The 23,737-nt window shown below is 40.6% G+C and overlaps 1 protein-coding gene across 1 annotated transcript in view; it reads right to left on the bottom strand.

The window, feature by feature from the left end:
* The window catches only part of CSMD2 (CUB and Sushi multiple domains 2), a 1,000,214-nt gene extending 977,031 nt beyond the window's left edge, over nucleotides 1–23,183 (bottom strand). The window contains exons 1-2 of the mRNA XM_044668787.1: nucleotides 23,069–23,183; nucleotides 4,110–4,326 (exon numbers count right to left, since the gene is read on the bottom strand). Coding sequence (XP_044524722.1) covers nucleotides 4,110–4,326; nucleotides 23,069–23,183 — 332 coding nt within the window. The remainder of the gene's footprint in view (nucleotides 1–4,109; nucleotides 4,327–23,068) is intronic.
* Nucleotides 23,184–23,737: the final 554 nt, after the last annotated feature.

Here is a 23,737-nt window from a genome sequence, read left to right as displayed (position 1 = left end):
CTTCTCTTCTCTTCTCTTCTCTTCTCTTCTCTTCTCTCTCTCTCTCTCTCTCTCTCTCTCTCTCTCTCTCTCTCTCTAGCTGAAAATGCAGCAGCCTCTCATGGGTCTGACTTCACTGCTGACTAGTCCCAAAGCAGTTATCTACTCCAGTTCTACTCTGGGCTGTTTTGCTCCTCCTTAAGCAGCCTGGTGGCCCCCTGGCCCTAGAAGTCACCATATTGGTACTAGACTGAGTGCAGGCACCCAATGCACTTTAACCACACTGTAGCTCAGAATTCCCAACTCAATAATTTGGCCTCCCCGGGATCAGGGATTCTAGGCATGGGTCACCACAGCCAGTGCTACTGTTTCTTTAGAGGAATGTCCTTGGATCCGACTCAGAAGACTTTCTCTTATTATCTGCTATTTGATGGTTGGCTCTGGCTTTCTCTGGTGTTGGCCCATGCCCATTCAGAGTGGCTGAAGTCTTGGCTTCTCTCTGGGTCCATAGAGAGCGCCAGGTTATGAGGAAAGCAGCAAAGGGATTAAGAAATGATGAGCAATGAGTTTGGAGGAGGAGGTTTGATATGGATAGATATCGATAAAGATATAGATGGTTTGACAAAGGTTCATTTGGCTTCAGGGCCAGTGGGCTTTGGCTATAAGAGCCTCCATTCAATGGCTGCTTGTCCCCATAGTGGTGCTCCGGCCAGGCAGCCTTTTCTTGGCAAAGGTTCTCCTTTGACAATGAATACTTGTGTCTACATTCCCCGTTCCTTGGCTGGCATTCCTCTTATCACTTCTCCCTTCTGTACCAACCATCTCATCTCTGCAGGGACTCAGGTGAGCAGCAATGTACTCTTTCAGGCTCCATACTCCCAGTCACTGCTCTGAATTTCCAGGTGACAGTCTGAGACAGTCAGATTTGAGGGGAAAACTGAAAAATGGACTTGCCTAGGGCAGTGATGGGAAAACTACGGCCAGCAGGCCAGATGTGGGGGGGGGGGGGCTGAAATGGTCTATTCCTAGGAGTGACATTATTCCTAATCTGACGAATACAATGAGTAGGATACAATACAATGAATCTTCGAAAGAGTTGCCTTAGAAACAGACTGACAGATGAGCATTTCCTTTTCTTTGGCCCCCTCTTTAAAAAGTTTGCCCATCACTGGCCTAGGGAGTCCCACAGGACAATAACAGAACACTTGGATGTCAACAGAAGGCATTGAAATGCACTATACTAATGAGGGGGTCTGGTAAAAGACAAGTCCACCTTGAGCCCCATCCAAGGCTATCAAGTTATCAATACCCTCTCTCCCCAACCAACAAAAAGGGCTCCAGATAATCACCAGATTGAACTCTGTGTAGACAATATCATAGGATTTGGAATTGGAAGGGAATTTAGAAATAATCAAATCCAACACCCTCATTTTGCAGAGGAAGAAACTAAGACCCAAAGAAGGAAACTCTTTTGCCTCATGTCACACAGGTGTTGAGAATTCATAGAATCAGGATTCCAACCTACATCTTCTGACAGCAACACCATTGCTCTTTCTATAGCATTCTCTGTCTCTACTGCGGATCCCCAACAAGGAACAAGAGGTTCAATACAGTTCCAATCAATAAGCTTTTAAGTGTCTACTATGTGATAGATACTATTTTAGGCACTGGGGATACAAAGAAATGAATGGAAACAATCACAGGTTTCAAAGAACTTCCATTCTACCATTGACCCATGTCCTACTCAATGCAACTTACACAAGCAGCATTAAGTGTCTGTACATGAATACACACACATACCACATATATGTATACGTACATATATACATATATCACAAACAAGGGAACTGATAGTCAAAAACAGTGAAATAAGAGCTGGCTTCATCAAGGACAGGACAAGAATCATTTAGGCACTACAGCTAAATCAGTCAGTCAACAAACATTTATTTAGTACTTACTATATGCCAGACACTGCTAAATGCCAGATATCTATCAGGGCAGCTAGATAACACAGTGGATAGAGTGCCAGACCTAGAGTTGGAAGGACCTGGGTTCAAAACAGACACTTCTTAGCTATGTGACCCTGGACAAGTCACTTAATTCCAATTTCCTAGTCCTTAGCACTTTTCTGACTTAGAAATGATACTAAGACAGAAGGTAAGGGTTTTAAAAAGAAAGAAAAAAGAAAAGCTAGCTAGCTCTGCTTTCAAGGAGCTCCCATTCAAATGTATGAATCAGTAATGAAATAATATTGAACATACAAGATGTATACAAGTATAAATGGAAAGTAAAATTAGAGCGAAGGAACTAGCAGTAGAAGCATCCAGGTTACTAGTTAATAACATTTTTATAGATCTTTGAAGTATGCAAACAGGTTTATTATACATATTATTTCATTTGATCCTCAAAACCCTTTGCGGTAGATACTACTGTTGTTCTCATTTTACAGTTGAGGCAACTGAGGCTAAGATGGGTTTAGTGAATTGCCCAGGATCATACAGCTAAAATATATCTCAGGTAAGATTCGAACAAAAGAAAGGAAGGAAGGAAGGAAGGAAGGAAGGAAGGAAGGAAGGAAGGAAGGAAGGAAGGAAGGAAGGAAGGAAGGAAGGAAGAAAAGGAGGAAGGAAGGAAGGAAGAGAGAGAGAGAGAGAGAGAGAGAGAGAGAGAGAGAGAGAGAGAGAGAGAGATGCATGTAGCCTCTGAGCTATTGTAGGACCTGTTTGTAAAAGAGACCATTAGAAGCCTGAGCTTCTGAGTCATTCCTTGACAGAAAGTGAGTCTAGGTTAAACGGATTTTGTAACAAGAGTTGTTTCAGGTCAGAACTCTTGGTTTTAAAGGTGTTTCAATTTTACCCCAGAAAAGGTTTCCCCCAAAGCAGGCATCTGGCCTGGAATGTTCATTCTCATTGTGCTTAATATGCTTCTCAAGGAGAGCACTCCTTCTATCCCTGGTCATTTCTCTTGAATCATGTTGGCTTGGAACTTTGCAGTTAAAGGATCACCCTCATTTTAGCCCTCCCCTTACACCCCTCTGAGTGATCTTCACTAGAAAATAGAGGATACTGCATTTGAGAAGAAGAGATGTTTATGTGTGTTTGTTTCCTCTGCTGATATCTTCTGATGCTCAAATATTATTGGGGAGACAACATTTACATATAAAATAGACACAATGTGATTTTGGGAGGTGGAGGGCACTAGCAAGAAAGGCTTTGGGCACAAGGTGGCACTTAAGTTTAGTCTTGGGGAATCTAGGGATTCTAAAAAGTAAATGTGAGAAAGGAGCATATAACAAGCATGGAATAAAGACAGTGCCTGGGCATGAGGGGAAATGGAGCACCATATATTACAAATAGTAAGAGAATCAATTTGTTTGGTCCTCAGAGTGCATGAGGAGGATATTGGGGCACGTAGCGGGTACTTAATAAATGTCTGTTGGTTGTATGCTTCATTTGAAGCTACAGGTGACCTTGGGGCTATCATAGATGATGTCTAGCAATATATAAGTTCAGGCAAATTGTACAAATCTGAAAAAGACTTAAAGTACAGGACTAGAAACAGATCTGATATGTTTGGTGTGTGAGGATGAGTCTAATTAAGGGCAAAATGGCTCATCATCAAGTTGGCTGCAGGATGATGCCCTGACAGTAACTGTCAAAAAACTGAATGAGGGCAAGGAATTTACATTGGTAGGAGGACACATACAAAATTACTGACCATTCAACACTGATGGGTGCATACATATCTTTGCATCTATCTATCTATCTACATCAGCCCAATAAGTTAACGTATATACATACATAATGTATTTATATTCATGTACAAACATTTCAAGTGTTATATATATACCCACATATAAATGATACACACACACACACACTTCTACATCCCAATTAATCTTCCCAAGTGCCCAACTCATAAATCCCATCTGCCGAGTCCTTCTGAGCAAGAGGAAATATTTAGGAACTCCATGAGGCCAGAAGAATGGAAAGAAAGTGTCCTTTACAAGCCCCCCTCCAAACCCATTCTTTGTTTATTACATCATAAACCTTTCACCCAGGTGGTTCATCACTGCGCAGAGCGCAGACGGTACATCGGCAGCACCAATTTCTTTATGCAAAGGTCGGTACCTTGTTCGAAGATTCCCCTGCTCTGGTACTCCATCAAACACCGACAATACATCAAAGTCCTCTTCCAGTGCAAAGGAGTGGAACACGAGCTGTATCCTGTTCTGTTCCTCAGCTGTGATGATCCACGTGCAGTTGGCATAGTTGGGATAGCCATACGGGAATCCGGGGCTCTCGACTGTTCCATTGGGACCTTGCAAATTGAATGTGCAGTTCTGGCCTAGGAAAAGAGAAATTAAAAAAAATGATTAGGCATATAGAAGTGATTTGGCAAAAGGGGTATGGTTTTGGATTTGGAATCAGGAAGACTTGTGTTCAAATCCCAGTTCTAGCATTTACCAGTCCTGTGATACTGGGAAAGTGAGAGCCTCTCTCAATTTCAGGTAACATGCTAGGATTTGTCTCCAAAAATTTTCTGAAGATTTACAACAGTGGGCCATCCATAGGGCATATATATTGGGCACAGGTAGGCTTTGTTCTTTTACCAATGAATGCATATCCATCAGAAGCACTGTAGAAGAGATCATTAAAGAGCTGAATGGCTAAAAAAAAAGAGATGGGTTGGTCACATAGCCAGGGTAAGAAAAATCAAATGGATAATCTATGTTCCAAATTGGTACTAATAGAAGATCAAGTGGTCTAGAGAAATGCCTCCTTCATCCCTTCCCCCCATAGAGGAGTTCTGAGGGCATGAGTGAAAGTCCTATGGGATATGAAAACATGGTTTGGTTGACATTGCACTACTGGGAAGAACTCCTGCATCAGTGAGAACAAAGATCCTTTGAAATCTTGAATTATAACAAATTCCTGACACCACTTTGTTTTCTGGGGACAATCTCTCTCTTTTCCTACAGTAGGCTGCAAAAAAGAAATCCCAGATGACTGGGAACCTGTGTTCATGGACTGTTGCTAATTGAGGGTTTCTTCTACAAACCAAACACTGCTGTGTATGTAAAGTGAATGTGGTCCACTTGGTGCTTAGGGAGGAGGCAAAGATGAATAAGGTTTATAGTCTAGTGATGACATGTACAAAAAAGAATGTTATTTTAAAAAATATTAATTACCTCCTGTGTGAGGAAAGGTTCAACATGAAAAATGGTTAAGGTTTTGTTCATGGAAATGGAATTAAGGAAAATGAGCTAGAATCTCCCATCTCCCGGTATATCACTGCATCCTAAGATCCATGGGGCCTTTCCATCTGCCTTGCAGCTGAAACCTTCTGTATCATTTTCCCCCTTTTAGAATGTGAGTTTCTTGAGATCAGGCACTTTTATTTTTCTATTTGTATCTCTAGCTTTCCACATGGTAAGTCCCCAATAAATGTTGTTAATTCATTCAAAAAAGAAGGGGGCAGCTAGGTAGCTCAGTGGAAAGAAAGCCAGGCCTAGAGAATGGAGGTCCTGGGTTGAAATCTGATCTCAGAAACTTCCTAGCTGTGTGACTCTGGGCAAGTCACTTAACCCCCACTGCCTAACCCTTATCACTCAGTACTGATTCCAAGTCAGAAGGTAAAAGTTTAAAATAAATACATAAAGGAGAAGTCAATACAAAACACAGGGAGATCTGAGGAGGGTGAGATGACTTCTGGCTTGGAATATCAGATAAAACAGTGATCACTCCCAGTTGCTGAGTCAAGCAAGGCTTCATTACAGAGATAAAATTTGCCTCAAGTTTTGGAGGATGGACAGGATTTCAACAGGGGAGATATTGCTGGCAGATGAGGTACAGGGACAGGAAAGAGTTGGGTATATTTGGGGAATAGACAAGTAGCTCATTTTGGCAGAAGCATATGATAAATGTGGAGGCAGAATATGAGATGCTGCTGCTTTGAGCCAGATAATGAAGGATAAGGAGATTGAACTTTATTTTATAGACCAAATGGGGGAGCAGTTTGTTAAAGTTTGTGAGCAGCTATACATTGAGAAGATTAATTCCCATCAATGTGTAGTCTAGGTTGGGCAAGGATAAAAGTTTAAAAACTACTATAACAATCCAAGTAAGAGGTAATAAGTATCTATAGTAGGGTGGTGAGAGTAGAAATAGAAAGAAAGAATGAATATGAGAGATATTGGAGAGAAATGATTGCCAGTGATAGCTGATTGGCCATGTGGGGTTGAGAGGGATGAGAAGTCAAAAGTAGCTTTAAAGTTGGGAGCCTGTTTGACTAGTTAGTTATCTCTCCACCATATCTCTCGCCTTCATCTATTCTTTCTGTCTCCACTCTCTCCACCCTTACCAGAGACTACAGGTCAGGAAGAAGAGTTTCAAGTTGATGGGTTCGGTTTTGAATCCAAAGACTTTGAGGTAAGGGTATTCAAGCAGAGATATTCCGTAGCCAGTAAGAAATGCAAACCTGAAGTTCCAAAGAGAGGTCTCATCTGGACATACATATTTGGGAGTCTACTTAGACAAAATAATTGAAGCTATAGAAAAGAATAAGACATCAAGAGAGAAGGAATAGAGAGATGAAGGCAGAAGGCTGAGGGCAAAACTGTGACGAATTTCTATATTAAAGGAATACAAACAAGAGCTGGTGAAAGAAAATGAGTAGGGAGAGAGACATAGGAGGAAAACCAGAGGAGAGCAATCAATCAATCAAAGCTCTTACCTTCTATCTTAGAATCAATATTGCTTATTTGTTCCAGGGCAGAAGAACAATAAGGATTAGGTAATGGTGGTCAAGTGACTTATCCAGGGTCACACATGTAGGAAGTGTCTGAGATCAAATTTGAACTCAGGACCTCTCATCTCCAGGTCTGGCTTTCTATCCAGTGAGCCGTTTATTAAGGCCCTATGATGTATAAGGATGAACAGTAAGTACTGGGTCTGTAAGAGGAAGAGAGAACCAGTCTCTGCCCTTGAGGAGTTTAAATTTGACTAGGTGACACAATATGTGCATATATAACCATAGAAAGACTAGTAGGAAATAAATACAAAATAGTTTTTGGAAGAAGACATAAACAACTCAAAAATATCAAATCAAGGAAGGAAATCTCAAGAAGGGGGGACTAGTCAAGAGTGCTGAATTCTTTGGAGAAGTCAAAAAAGAATACTAAAAAAGGTCAGTGGATTTTACAGGAAAGAAGACATTGGTGACCTTAAACAGTAGAGTTCCAATACGGTCAGTGAGCAGAGAAATCAAATTACCAGGAGCTGAAGGGGGTGAGGAAGTAGAGGCTTTCCTCTTTTAAAAAATGTTCTTTATATCCTTACCTTCGACTTAGAATCAATACTAAGTATTGGTTCTAAAACAGAAGAACAGTAGAGGCTAGGCAATTGGAGTTAAGTGACTTGCTCAGGGTCACACAGTTAGGAAGTATCTGAGGTCAAATTTGAACCTGGGACCTCCACTTCCAGGTTAAGATGGCTGCAGAATAGAAGCAGGATGCTTGATCTCTCCTAACCAACCTACACATGATACCTCAAAAGGACACAAAAATCAAATCCAGATGAATGAAGGGACCCCACAATAGGGCACAGCATTGAAGGTACATGGGATCTAGGCATTTCCATGCTATAAGGGGGTGAAATAGCTCTCACTAAAATGCAAGCTGATCACACACACACACACACACACACACACACATACACCACCTTCAGTGCCGAAGCCAGCACACAAGAGTTAGAGCAAGCTTGGGGCATTCACTAAGTTCTTGGCAGCTACCTGGGACCATCAGGGACTTGCTCCTGAGAGCAGCAAGACTTAAGACCCCAAGAGGCTAAAGAGTACGGACTTTGAGTGTGGACCTTGAGCACAGACCTTGGGCTCAGACCTAGGGTGGAGGGGTGCCAGACTGTGGAAGCAGCACGCTGAGACTCTTAAAGGAGCCTTAGACAAAGGAGCAAACAAGGGGACCACCAGAAGGCTTTACCCTGAGAACAGCTAGACTTGAGACCCCAGGAGCCTAAAGAGCTCAGACCTTGGGCAAGAGGATAAAACTGAGAGGGACAGCACTGTGCTGTGACTCAGGCAAAAACTGCTCCACAGCTCTATAGACAGAGAGCTTGCCTGCCTTACCCAGGCTTCTGACTGAGAAAGAAAAACAGCATAATAATAATGGCAAGCAAGCAATGTGCAAGAACTACCCAAGAGAAAGAACAAGAAGAAAGCATTAACACTTGATAACTTTTACAGGAAAAAAATCCAGACAACAGAGCAGAGAGCAGAAGAGGACAAACAAGTAATCACATCCAAACGTTCCCAAAAAAAATGAAAATTGGTCACAAGCTCTTGAAGAGTTCAAATCTGAGATCATGATAAAGATGGAAGAGATCTAGCAAGAAAAGTGGGAAATAGCTCAAAAGGAAATTAACAGTTTAAAAGACAGAAACTCCCAACTGGAGAAAGATGCCCTCAAATCAAAAGGATTGATAAGCAATTTGGAGACCAAAATTAAGCAGCTGGAAAATAGGATAGACCAAACCGAAACGGAAAATCAAAAAATTATAGTAGAAAACCAGTCTCTAAAGACCAGAATTGGGCAAGTAGAAGCTGATGATCTCATTAGAGAGCAAGAACTAATAAATCAAAGTCAAAAGAATGACAAAATAGAAGGAAACATGAAATATCTCAATGACAGGATGAAAGATCAAGAAAACAGGTCTAGAAGTGACAATTTGAGAATCATTGGTCTTCCTGAAAAATCAGAAATTAATAGAAATCTGGACACCATACTACAAGAAATTATCCAAGAAAACTTCCCTGATGTTCTTCAACAAGAGGGCAAAATAGACATTGAAAGGATCCATAGATCACCCTCTACACTAAACCCTCAAAAGTCAACCCCCAGGAATATAATTGCCAAATTCAAGAGTTTCCAAGTTAAGGAAAAAAATATTACAAGAAGACAGAAAGAGACAATTTAGATATCAAGGAACACCAATAAGGATCACACAGGATCTGGCAGCCTCCACACTAAAAGACTGCAAGGCTTGGAATATGATTTTCAGAGAGGCAAGAGAATTGGGTCTACAACCAAGGATCACCTATCCATCAAAACTGAGTATATACTTCCAGGGGAAAGTATGGGCATTCAACAAGATAGAAGATTTCCAAATATTTGTAAAGAAGAGACCAGAATTAAATGGAAAGTTTGATATCCAACCACAAAAATCAAAAGAAACATGAAAAGGTAAATAAGAAACAGAGGGGAAAGAAAGAAAACTCTTATTTGTAAATTTGCTTCTTTAAGGGCTTCAATAAGGTCAAATTATTTGTATTCCTATATGGAGAAATGTTATGTGTAATTTTCAAAAATTGTATTCACTCTTATAATAATTAGAAGAATTATTCACAGGGAGAGGTTGGAGTACTAAATGGTCTAAGATGATACGGGGGGGGGGGGGAAGGGGACATAGTAGATGGCACCAAGAGAAACTTGAATGAATAAGAAAAATAGGATATTCTATACCACACAAAGAGAGCATGGGAAGGGGAGGGGAAGAATACTATTATAAGAAGGAGAGGAAGAGCATGGTAATAGGTAATACTTAAACCTTACTCTCAGCAGAATTAATCCTGAGAGGGAAGAGTAGCTATATCCTTTGGGATATAGAATTCTATCTAACCCAACAGAGAAAATCAGAAGAGATAAACAAGGGGGAGCAGGGGAGTGGGGAGTTCAAAAAAGGGAGGGAAAGAGAGGGAGGGAATTCATTAGGCCTTAAAAAATAAAAAGAGCTGAACTTGGGACCTCCAGACCTGGCTCTAAATCCACTGAGCCACCTAGCTACCCTGAGGTTAGACAAGAGAAGTATAGGAGAGTAGCAGGAGAGTAGGAACAGCTGTAGTAGTCACCTAGGTAAATTATCTCAGGTTCAGGCATGTTGGGGAAGTAAAGAATTGAAAAAGAAGGTGTTTAGGAATTGAATTTGTATTTCTGAACTACAGCACAAAATAAAAAACTGATGGGCTCTTGGCAGGAGTAGAAAAGTACCTAATATGTGTATATGTGTTTTTTACTGTATATAAATATATGTATGTGTGTTCACTATATGTAAAGATGTGTGATTACTTTTGTAAGTATATGTTGTTTACTGTATGTAAGTATAGATAGATAGATGGATACATAGATGGATAGATGGATAGATAGATAGATAGATAGATAGATAGATAGATAGATAGATAGATGGATGAGTGGATAGATAGATGAACAGATGGATAGATACGGATGTATACACACATATACTTGAAAGGCTTCAACTGAAAATGGAGGAGAGAGAGAAATCATTCTACATATATCTGCCAAGCCAGAAACCACAGAAAATAGCATATGTAACACAGGAAGAAGAATATCTGTATAAAGGGCCAGTAATTCAAAAGAGATAACATCCAAGAAGTAAGACAGCAATAAACTCACAGCCTCAGATGGCTATGCACAATTGCATGAAGCATTGGTAATAAACAGGACTGAGCTAGAGATCTTAATGCGAGGAGGCAAATTTGACTTCAGAGCTACCACTGAGACTTTATAGAATGGGACTTGTGACTAGAATATGGCTGTGGAAGCTTATGCTTTATTCACAAGGAACAAAATAGATAAAAGGAGTGATGGAGTAGCATTATATATTAAGGAGATATATGCATGTGAGGAAATGAAGCCACTGGAAGGCTAGAAAGTGTTTGGTTAAGGAACAACAGCAAGAGATAGAGAAGCAAGTGTTCTCATGGGAGTATATTAGGGACCACTTGGACGGAAGGAGGAAACAGAGAAGTTCAAGAAAAATTTCAACAACCGTCAGGAAGGCATGATATAGGAGTGATGGGAGATTCAATTATCTGTTCATTGGATTGACTTACTTATGCTAAAGAGCAGAGAAACTAATAAATTTCTGGAATGTCTTGACATGATCATTTCATTATTGAAAAAGTAGAGGAAGCAGCAAGAGAAATTGCTATTCTGGGACTGATTTTGACCCAAAAAGAGGAATCTGTTGCCAACAGAAATACTGGGATGCTTGGAAGGATATGGCAAATCCTTCTTAAAATTCATAACACAGAAGAAATGAAAAGTTGGTCATAGTCTGATGTATATCCTAGACTGTATTTCTTTTTGTTTTTTAAACTCTTAATTTTGTCTTAGAATCAATACAAGTATCAGTTCCAAGGCAGAGGAGCAGTAAGGGCTAGGCAGCTGGGGTTAAGTGACTTGTCCAGAGATACAAAGCTAGAAAATGTCTGAGGTCAAACTTGAATCCAAGACCTTCTGTCTCCAGGTCTGACTCTCTACTAAGCCACCTAGCTCTCCCTAAAGTATATTTCAAAGAGTCTATCAGAAGAATAAGTAGCATCATAAGACCATCAGTTAAAGGCTATACTAGAGCACCAGACTTGGAAGCAGGAAAAGTTGAATTTGAATCTTACCTCAAACAAAAGGTATGATCCTGCTCAAGTCATTTAACATCTCAATCTCAGTTTCTTCATGTGTAAAATGGGAATAATAATAGCATTTACCTAAAATGGTTGTTATGATAATCAAATGGGATAATATATGCATAGTGCTTTGTAACCCTTAAAATACTATGTAAATGTTGGATATTATCAATCCTAATAATAATAGATAACATTTCTATGACACCCACCACCTGGCAGGCACTGTTCTACACAATAATATTTCATGTGATCCTCACAACAACCCTGGGAGGTAGATACTATTATTATCCTCATTTTACAAATAAAGAAACCGAGGCAAACTGAGGCTGTTACTTGCCCGCGTCACACAGCTAGTAAGTATCTGAGGTCACTTATTAAGCCTAAAATAGATAAAGAGAGAATAAGAGAACCAAGTTACCCTTCAAAAAGTGCAAGTCATGATGACTATATGAATTATATCCCAGTGTAAGGAAAGAACTAGAAAATGGACCTGCTGAATCAGTAGTCTTTGAAAAATCATGGAAAATGAGAGAAGGGCTTGGGGAACTAGGAAAAAAAGCAAATGCCTCCATTTTCAGTAAAGAAGAGTAAGTAAATTCTGCAAGCTCTAAGCTGGGGTAAATTTGACTTCAATTCCTAGAAAAAGTCTATATAATGCATTATTAAAGACCTGGTTTGTGGGCATTTTAAAAGGGAATTGGTGATCACTAAAAGCCAGCTTGGCTTCATCAAGAACAAGTCAGATTAATTTCATTTTCTTTTTTTTTGGCAGGGTTACCCAGACTACTAGATCAGGGGAATGCCAATGAAATAGTATTCCTGACTTTCTGTAAAACACTCGGCAAAATCTCTCATGCTATCCTTGCAGGCAAGCTGTAAGGATGAAGTAGATAACAAGAGAGTTAAAAAAAAAAGATTCAGATTAAATAGATTTGAATGGAATGACTGAGTTCAACATTTAAGTCACTCATGAACCAGGACCAACATAAAAGGTGATCTCTAGTGAATTCATCTAGGCATGTACCTGTGATGTTCATTGTTTTCACTCGAGGCTAGAGGAAAGGTATAGACAGAATGTTTTATTAGCTTTGTAGATAGTGCAGAGCTAGAACCCAACCCATTACATGGTAGAGTTAGGATTCAAAAATATCCTGCTGTGTGTAAAGAATGAGTCAAATTTAGGAAAGATGAATGTCAAGTTGTTTATTTGGGTTCAAAAAATCAACGTCATGGTAAAAAATGGGAAAGGCATTACTAGGCAAAATTTCATAAGGACAAAATCTGGGAGATTTAGGTGGCTATCATATAATCTTAATATAGGAGTCCAGGGTGTTGATGATTCACAAAACTAACATTATCTTAAGATGCATTAAGAAAAGCAGGGAGTCTAAGACCACAGAAGGGATAACCTCATTGTCTTCTTCCCTGGTCAGATGACTAGAATACAGTCATCCCTTACTATATTTTGATTCATTTATGGCAGTTTTACTGTATTGCAGGTTTTTAAATATATATATAATTTAAACATATATTTATTTTTAATATATTAAATTTTAATATATTAAATATATTTAAATATATTTAAATTTTAATATATTAAATATAATTTAAATATATGTATATATATGTATACATATAATTCTGTATTGTGGAGCTTTTGCTATATCGCAGGAATTTTCTGGATAAATACTGTACTGTATACAATGGAAATGTAGTACGCCACTACTTTGCGGATTTTCAACTACGGTGGGGGTCTCTGAAACATAACTCTTGCGATAGGTTAGGGATCACTGTATTGTGTTCAGTTCTAGAAACCACATTTTAGAAGGGCATTGACATAATAGAATACACTCAGAAGAGAAGGAAAGAAACCCAAGAATGACAGGAGGACTAGAGCTCAGGCCATATGAATATACCAATCAGAGTAACTGGAGAGATTTCATCCAGAGAAGGGAAAGAAAGCTTGAGCAAAAATGAGATGTAACACCTTCCTTCTGGTATTTTAAAAGCAGGAAGAAAGGAAAGAAGGGGAAAAAATAACTATTTATTAAGTGCCTACTATGTACCATGCATTGTGATAATTTTACATTTTACAAATATTATCTCATTTGAGATTCACAAATCTAGGAGATAGAAGCTATTATGATTCCCATTTTACAGTTGAAAAAAAACAGAGATTAAGTGACTTGTCTTAGTTTCCTAGCTAGTAAGTACCTGAAGTAATATTTGAACTCAGGTCTTCCTGACTCTAAGCCCAGTGCTTTGACCCCTGCCCTATACTAAATGACCATAGTATAAAAGAGTGATTGGATTTTTCCTGCCCTTCTTCATTTGGGCAGATCTAGAAAACAAAACAAAACAAAACAAAACAAAAACCTGAGTGAAACTTACAGAAGTGCAGATTTAGGCTTTATAACTTCCTAACAATTAAAATTGTCCCGGAGTGGAATATGCTGCCTCAAAAGGATGTATTTTGCCCTTTCCTTAAGGTCTTAAAGCAGTGTCACCACTTATTTGGGGTATTAGAGAGGAAAGACTGTTAATATAGGGGTTGAAGTAGAAGCTCTCTGCAGTTCCTTTAATTCTGAAATTCTGTGATTCTAGGTTTGGACAAGGACAATTTCCTGAAAGATAAGGAAAAAAGATAATAATAATCCTTTATACTAGATAATAATAAACAATTACATATATTATAATAATTATAATCCTGAAAGAATATTTTTGAATGAAGGATTCTTGAACCCTTTTTTAATTTTAGACTCTGTTTACCTATTTTTCCTCTTTGACCCTAACACTGCCATATTACTGATTTGCACTTCCTATTAATGGGCACAGTCTACTTTCAGATTCTATCTTCTGGTTACCTACTGCCAGTTAATGGGCCACAATGAAGTATGAAACCACTTCTGTATATTGCACTTGGTGTGGGCAGACCCACCTGCCATTATCCTAAGCCAAACCATGGAAGATTCTTGGTCATGGGCCCTGGCTCTACCATGGTGGGAACCACTACACCACAGAAATCACTGAAGGAAGTGTGAGGATTATTGGAGGGACTGGGTTATCCATTATAGACCATCCAAGGCCATGATGGTGGGACCAGCTGAAAGCTTAGATGGAGGCTATTCCTGCAAACAAACAAACCAAAAAAGGGCAGAAACGGCCTCATACTCAAGACCAAAAAGGATGATCTTCCCCGTAGTAGTCATGCCCTTCTAGGAGGGACCAGCTCATCAAACAAGTCCTAGAAAATAATGCAATTCTTGCCCCCTAGGAAAGCATAAATAGTTCAGCTCTGGTATTTTGTGGTGCTTTGCAAGGTTCCCTATCCCAGGTTGGGGCAATCAGAGCTGATCTTGGTAAAGCCAACAGACAGACCACAACCTTCGTCAAGCGGTCCTGACAACAGCCCATTGATGATTTTTCCTATGGTTTTCCCTAGAATAGATGCAGCCAGGCTCAAGAATCTGACTAACAAAAAGAAAGCTGCTGGTGTTCAGTCCCAGTTCTGCCCAGATACAGCAGGTCCATCCCCAGGTCCCATCTCCTAAGAATGCTTCTGGGTCCTTTCTGTAGGCAGCACAGGGGCTGCATCTTGGAGAGGTGCCAGAGTGTTAGCATTCTCCTAGCGTCTTAGCCATTCCCCTGTGCCCCTGTCAGCGTCATAAATGCTGCTGCTGGCGGCTAAGGGTGATGACAAATGGATTGCAAATGCACTGCCAGGCAGGGAAAAATGGGGTGTAGCTGGTTGCAGATACCATTGCTGGGTAAACCCACAGGAGAAAATCAAAGTCCTCAGGGGTGGAGGTGGGTGCCCCACACAGGGAGCACTGCTACCTCCAGGAGACTAAGCAGAGAGATTTAGCTTCCCCCATCCCCTTTCTTTATTGCCTCTGCTCAGCTAATACACATTCTGTAGCATGGATTGGGACCATGGAACTCTGGGAGTAATTCTGCTTTGCTCTCTATTCCTGTCAGTAAGCCTTATTCTATGGCAGCTGGCACAGAGTCACAGAATGCCAGAATTGGAAAGGCCTTAGAGACCTTAGTGTTTGAGCCCTCATTTTACAGATGGGGAACCAGAGGCCCCAAAAGGGGAAGGGATCTGCTCAAGGTCACAGAAGGTTAGTAGCAGAATCATAATTAAAATTCAGGTCTCCTGAGCCCACTGGAAAGGTCTTGGGCCCTTTAAGGCTGTAAAACCATGACCCTGGGAGTCTAGAAGTAAGAGAATGTCTGATAACCCCTTTTCTCAGCATTTTCTGGTCAGAAACCTTCTTCTCTGTTTTTTTTTTAACTTGGTTCCCTCTGAAAGGCAGAGAGATCTGGTTGACAGAGTGTAGGTCTTAGAAGACTTGGATTTGAATCTTACTTCAAACACTTGGAAAGTCCCCTTTCCATCACACCATGCTTAAAGTCTTTCCCCTATGGGGAAAACCTCTGATATTCCTTCAGAGCTTGGACTTGTTTGCTGTTCAATTAGTTACAGCCCTTTTCTGACAATAACAATAACTAGCATATATTTAGCACTTTCAGGTTTGCAAAGCACTGTACACATGCTTGTTTGCTCCCGAGAGATGGGTGCTATTATTAAACCCCATTTTACTGATGAGGAAACTGAGTCTGAGATGTTAAATAACTTGCCTAGGGCAATACTTAGTAAATGTCTGAGGCAAGATTTGAATTTAGGTCTTCCTACTCGAAGTCTAGTTCTCTTACCTCCTTAGCAGACTAAAGGCTCAGTGTAGAGCTGAATAGTAGCTCGTAGAGATGATGCAATTCAAAGTTCATTGAGGGATTACAGACAGAAGATTAAGAATGTCCACCACCTTTATGTGTTAACAGTGTGACTCCAAAAAAAAGCCTAAAATGTTATATGTTCTTAGGCTGCATCCCAAGGTACCTCTGAGTGTACAGAACTAAGGAGGTGAAGGCTCGATTGTCTTTGACCCTTGTCAGACCACATCTGGATCATCACATTCATGTCTGAAAGCCACAATTTGTGAAGAATGCTGATAAACTAGAGAGCATTCAAAGAAAGATGAGCAGAATTGAGAGTGGTCTAGAAAACATGCCACATGACGATGCAAAAACCAGGAGTGTTTAGGCTGAAGATAGAGATGGAACTTTCCTATGAGAAAAGTAGAATTTTACTATGGGAAGAGAGAAGCATTGTGGGGGATGTTAGCTGCTTTCAAGTATCTGAAGGGCTATCATGTGTTAAGGGAATTAAAACTAATCTGTTTGGCCTAAGAGCCATAAAGGGAAGCTACAGAGAGGCTGATTTCTGTTTGATATCAGTAAAAACTTCATAACAAAGAGAACTGTTGAGTGGTGGAAAGGACTGCTTCAGGAGGTGATGAGCCCCATCCTTCCCTCACCTCTGTATTAGAGGTCTTCAATCAAGGGCTTAATGGTCACCAATGAGGTAGGTTGTAGGAAGGATTCTGGGCCAGGTTCCCGAAGGTCTATGAGGTCCATCTCAATCCTGAGATACTGGGCTTCTATGATGTCTAAAGGATAATGCATTAGATTAACAGTGGTAGTGAGCAAGGGGCAGTCATTATATTTGGAAGAAATCCAAATTATAATTGCCAAATAAAACTATCCTCTCTTAGTTGCACGAGTTACTATTTGACTTGGAATGTTCATGGCAGCATCTTCCTCCCCACTGGTGGATCCATGAATGTCAAGACAAGGGAAGATTTAGAAACACACTCAAATGAGAAGCAAGTAAGTGGTTCTATAGACTGAGTGCTGACTTGGAAAGCCAGAGTTCTAATCCAGATGCAGACACCGACTCTGTGTCTCTCAGCTATATGACTTTGAGGAAATCACTTATGTTCTAGATTCTTTAGTTGTAAATTAGAGATAATAATAGTCCCTCCCTCTCAAGGTTGCTATAAATATCAAATGACATAGCATATGACAAATGTTTTGTGAACTCTAGAGCTCTATATAAATGCTATCATTATTATTATTATTAATATTATAAGAATAGCATTAATGAGCTTGAGGCTAGTTCTCTTCAATAGTTGTCACCCTCTATAAATATGAACCACTCAAAACAGTTCCGTGGCTCTTTCCTAATGCCCACAAATAAGCACAGACTAATAAAATCCCTTTCCAGGAGTCTCTGCCCTCCCTAGAATACAAAGATTGTACTTATCTCCCTCCATCAATCACAGAGGAAGCAGATCTCAGGTAAGGCACATACAGAGAGGGTCAAAAATTTGGGCAAGATCCCAAAATTCTTCTAGAAGAGAATGTCCTGATGCCACTCACCTTCTCATGCCTGAGAAGCCACCATCTGTTGCAATAACTTAAGACAAGTAGTCAGATTCAGATCACCATCATCAGAGATATCCCTAATACTGGTTCTCATAGGCTAAGCTCACCCTTCAAAACAGAGGTGAGGACCAGCAGATGAGAAGATATCTCAACTGAGATACTGCAACTGCTAACCTTCTGATGCACTTTTAAAAAAAAATTTAAACCCTTAACTTCTGTGTATTGTCTCCTTGGTAGAAGAGTGGTAAGGGTGGGCAATGGGGGTCAAGTGACTTGCCCAGGGTCACACAGCTGGAAAGTGTCTGAGGCCGGGTTTGAACCTAGGACCTCCCATCTCTAGGCCTGACTCTCAATCCACTGAGCTACCCAGCTGCCCTCCTGATGCACTTTTGACACCAAGTTTTCCCTGTCCTGTTAGGTTTGAGAGTCAACCCTCCTGATCATCCCCATCTATTGGTATTGAACAATTGAGTTGACTATATCTGGTAAGCCAATAAGTCAAAGGAAATCTCTGGGAAAGGAGCACTTCAAGCACAATTCTAGTTACATGATGGTGAATCGATGGCATATTGTCCAAAAGTGCCCACAGAGCCCTCTCTGTGGGCATGCAAGCCCTCGCCTGCCAGAGTTAATTCCTAGAAAGGCATAGGGACTCGGGGGAGCTGCCCCCTTCCCCCTCTCCACCATTTTAATGATATTTTTTCACTTCACTTGCCCCTCTGCCCACCAGCCCAATCGGAGCACTTCTTCCCCTGTCTGAGGTAAGGGGGGGCAGTAAATGGTCTCTAGACAGGGGCAGGCATAGCACATGGTCTCTAAAAGGTTTGCCACCCCCAAAGAGAAAATTGGGAAAAATATGTGTACAAAAATATTTATAGTCGCACTCTTTGTGATAGCAAAAAATTGGAAAATGAGAGGATGCCCTTCAATTGGAGGATGGTTGAACAAATTGTGGTTTCTGCTGGTGATGGAATACTATTGTGTTCAAAGGAATAATGAACTGGAAGAATTCCATGTGAACTAGAACAACCTCCAGGAACTGATGCAGAGTGAAAGGAGCAGAACCAGGAGAACATTGTACACAGAGAATGATACACTGTGGTACAATTGAATGTAATGGACTTCTCTACCAGCAGCAATGCACTGCTCCAGGACATTTCTGAGGGACTTATGAGAAAGAACACTATCCACATCCAGAGAAAGAACTGTGGGAGTAGAAACGCAGAAGAAAAACAATTGCTTGATCACATGATTTGATGGGGATATTATTGGGGATGTAGACTCTAAACCAGTGGTTCCCAAACTTTTTTGGCTTACCGCCCCCTTTCCAGAAAAAAATATTACTTAGCCCTCTGGAAATTAATTTTTTTAAATTTTAATAGCAATTAATAGGAAAGATAAATGCACCTGTGGCCATTATTGTTCCCCTGGATTGCTGCAGCACCCATCAGGGGGTAGTAGTTCCCACTTTGGGAATCACTGCTCTAAATGATCACTCTATTGCAAATATTAATAATATGGAAATAGGTATTGATCAATGATACATGTAAAACCTAGTGGAATTGCTCATCATCTATGGGGGGGAGGGAATAGGGGAGAGAAAGAATATGAATCATGTAACCATGGAAAAATATTCTAAATTAATTAATTAATTAATTAAATGAACTTAATTTTAAAAAGTAAAGAAAAAAATAAATAAAAGGTTTGCCACCACTGTTCTAGGTCCTTAAGAGGAAAAAAAATATCCAATTTACTGGCAACATTTGGAGAAATCCTTTACATGATACTCCTGTCCAAAGAAAGCCTTACTGGTAAATATGGATTCAAGAACCCCCCAATTTCTAATATTTGAAACCTACACCACTCAACATGTAAAAATAACATTTTTCTCTTCCCTTGTCAACCAGGTTCAAGGAAAACCTTTGCAATGTTCTTCTGTCAAGAGAAATGGCTCTATTAGTCATTGTAGATTCAAGGGGAAACATCAAGGAAGCATACACTGACCTCTCTTTGCACCAACAAGGAGTGAAATCAGTGAGAGTAGCCTCATGGCATTCCTTTAGGGAATTGAGTGATCCATTGAGCAGCAGCAGATCCTGATACATGCTGAAGGGGACTATAGATGAAACTTTATTATGGGAAAAGTTGGCACTCTGTGGTACAGTAGTGGACATTCCGAACACTAGGTTTCTGGAGTGATGGGATACTTTTGTTGGACCACGGGGTGGGGAGGAGGAGGAAGGAATGCCATAGCACAAGCTGTTGCAGCCACTGACTGACTGACCTAGAGGTAAGAGGGGAGATATGGATAGAAGAGGCTACTCCAGGGGCAATTGAAAAGTGTGTGCTCCTTGCCCTTTCATTGTGCTCTCTTTCTTCTCCATTGGTACATTACCAGTCCTTGGCATCCAAGAAACAAACTGATCAGGCCATCCAAGCTTAAGCACATGCCTCCTCATCTCTCTCATCCTATATCCCACTGTCTTTTCTCTGGGAAATAACAATTAGCTAATCTGATAAACTACTGTGCTACTGGGAGAGAGATTTGGTTATTATTATCAATAAAAATAATAATAGCTTTTATTGATGAGATGTTTTAAGGTTTGAAAATCACTATCATCTAATTTCATTCTGTAGACAATTCTTTAAGCTGGATGCTACTATTGGCCTTATTTCACAGATGAGAAAGGAAAGACTTGGAAAATGTCACTAAACAAGAAAATGCCTGAGATGGGAGTTGAACTCAGGTCTAATTCTAAGGCCAGTACAGATATCTCCTGCCTTTAAAGAATGCATCTATATGTTCAGAAGGCTTTCTGGAGACAATTCCCCTATTATTTCACAGAGGTAATTCTAATGGCAGGAATAGAGTACCCACCACAGGGAGTGCTATGAATGACATTTAAAGGCGGGCTGTGCCTCCCTCATCTCACCACACAGGCAACTTTGGAGGCTAGAAGGTTGAAGATGAAGATGATCGCCCTTCCTGTCCTCCCTGAAGTCATAGACAAGTGCTGGGGACCGCTTTCTGTCCTTGATGAAATGCCATCCCTTGTGGCCATGAGAAAGAAAAGGAAGAATGGCCCACAGAAGCCACCAGGCAGGCATTCAAAATAGCTCTTGCCTCATCCTCACTGAAAACTGTCCAGTAGAGCCTTATTTATAAGATAGTCATTAGACTCTTGGAAGAACTCAGTACACAGCTGTTATTTATTACATTATCCATCCACTAGTTAGAGCATAGGGACTAGGCTGGTATTTTCATGCTGGTGGCAGCAGTAGCTCTTGAAGGGTCTTCAGAGATATGGACACTTGCACCTCCTGCCACCCAGATGCCACTCTTAATGAGACGAGGGAAAGGAGGAAAAGATGGCTCTCTCACAGTCTCAGCCTCCTACAGCTGTTACATGTTTTTAAACACTATTAAAGAGTCCAGTTGAAAAAATAGGATAAATAATAGGAAATTCCATTCAGGGATACCCATTTTAAAACAGCAAGACAGGAAAAACAGAAAGAGGTCAGTTCCACTCAGGGCCCTTTGCAACTACCCATCACCCCATTTCTTTCCATTTTACCCGTCACTACTTTCCTCTTCAAACAATTCATAATACCTTCCCCAAATTCCATCTGACATTAAAGCCTGGATCATTTGGCCTCCTCCAAGAATCCTATCAAGTTCATATATATTCATGTATTCCTTCAACAGAACTTACAGTCTATGCCATTCATAGATTTGGCCTTGTATGACTAATTTTCTTTTCAAGAGGCAATGTCTCATCTTTACTGATATGTTAAATTGGAGTGAATATACCTCATGCCTCACCTTTGGTGGCTCCTGTAGCCTCACCTTTGGTGGCTCCTGTAGCCTCCAGGATAAAATTAAAAACTCTTAAGCTTGGCATTTTGTTGACACAACCTACCTCTACTGATTATTTTATAGTATTCTCCTTCCTAGTCCCTAAATTCTGGCCAAACTGGCAGCCTACCTCCCATCCCTGTGCTTTTGGAGGCTTGGTGCCATCCACCCACACCACCACATCTAGAATGTACACTATCTCTCAGAGTCTTTCTCTTCCTTTGAAGCTCAGCTCAACTGACTCCTCCTTGATGAAGCCTTCCCTGATCTATTTTCCACTGCTCTCTCCCTATGTCAGTTAACTTGTACATACTTATCTTGGTAGTATTGCAGAATATAAGTTCCTTAAGGACAGAAGCTGAATTGTGACTATATTTGCATTCCCAGTGCCCAGCAACACACATTGCACATAGTAGGTGCTTTTAAAAATGACAACTGATTTTTTTTTTTCAAATCATCTCCCCTTCTCACTTCCCAACTGCAGGTATACAGTTGAACTTACTAGATACTTGTTGGTTGATTGATGAATATTTTTGACCATTCAAGGCTCATAATAAATGCTTAATGACTGTCTGACCAATCATAGATGAGACAGCAATCTTAGAGCTAGGAGGGACTGGCTACTTGAATTCCTTTGCTGAACAAATGGGGAGGTCGCTAGAGGAAGGAAAGAGGAAGCCTGGCAAGGTGTCCCCTCCACAACCTTTTTCTCCTTTGCAGAATCAATAACTTATAAGTTATAAGATTTGAGATGGAAGGAACTTCAGAAGCCACCTGGCTCTGAAGGAGATTCCACTCTACAATCCCAACAAAGACTCATCCAACTTTTAAATGAAGATCTTTGCTGATGGAGAACTCACTACCTCCCGAGGGAGCTCATTATATTTTTGGATGACTTGAATTGTCAAGAATTGTGTCATCCTATTAAGCACCAACCACACATAGTTCATAGTTCTGCCCTCTCTGGCCAAGCAGCACAAAACTAATCTCTTTTTCATATTAGACCTCGAAAATCTTGAGGCTAGGTCTCAAATCCCCCAGTTAGCTGTTTTCCAGACTCAGTCTCTCTGGTTCTTTCATGGGATCCTCCTATGGCCTCCCTTATTGGTTCTCTGGTCTAGCTTGTTAATTAAATCCCCCCTCTTATCAGATGACCATTTGTTGTTTCCTCAAACATCCAAATCTTCCAAATTTGGGGGTAAAGAGAGATAGTTAAGGCTTTTTAAAAGGACCCTTGCTCAGAGAATCACATCTTCAGCCTGGTCACGGCCCTCAATATTTACATCCTGAAACTCTTCCTCTGGCTTGGACTGCCCTCCCAGACAGCTGCTGAGCTGCTGACCTACAACCAAGACATTAACTAGGTGGCTTCCTGGCCACACTAGTTACTTAGGGAGAAGCTTGCCAAGATTGGTCACCATGGGGGCTCCTCAGAGCTGTCACCGAAGCGACAGTCACCGCTGCTGCCGCAGATGCTGGACGCTGTCCGAGCTCTGACTGCTGGCCCCAAAGTGCAAAATACAATTTCCTTTAATAATACTTCCTCATCTGCTAGCATGTCCTCAGCCCATCAACTGGCTACCTCTAAACTCAAAATTCATTTCAGCTGCTTCTCCCAACCCAGGAGCCTAGTCACTTAATTCTGCAGCACAAATAAAACCTAATTTAACGATATTGAAGCATGGCTGTGGCATCCTTGTCAAGGGGCCAAATCTGAGCAAGGCCCTGCCTGGCTCCCTGCAGCAGAAGCCAAATGGAGGCCACTGCAGACTGCCTCTTTCCCTCCCCTTTCAGGGGACAAGAAAGGGTTTTTATTATTTTTCCTGGCTCTCCCATTTTTGTTCTCTTTTGTTAGTGTAATTTGTATCTGTTTGTTTGGCCCCATGATTGTTCTTTATTACAAATCTCAGAAATACAATTACATCAGAATCCTTTAGAGGGAACCCTACCCAGAAGTCACTTGGAGTAAGAGGTCTTACTTTGGGTTTCTAAGCAGGTAACCACATCTAGATCCCAGATTCAGGCTCATGAGTGGAAGTATTTCCCAATAACAGAGGCAAAGATATCCATAAGAACAAAGAATTACAGAATCAGACGGGATCATAAAGACCA

This window comes from Gracilinanus agilis, chromosome 3, assembly GCF_016433145.1.
Source record: "Gracilinanus agilis isolate LMUSP501 chromosome 3, AgileGrace, whole genome shotgun sequence".
Classification (NCBI taxonomy): Eukaryota; Metazoa; Chordata; class Mammalia; order Didelphimorphia; family Didelphidae; genus Gracilinanus; species Gracilinanus agilis.
Note: the sequence above shows the minus strand (reverse complement) of the source record. Positions and strands in the feature narration are given on the sequence as shown.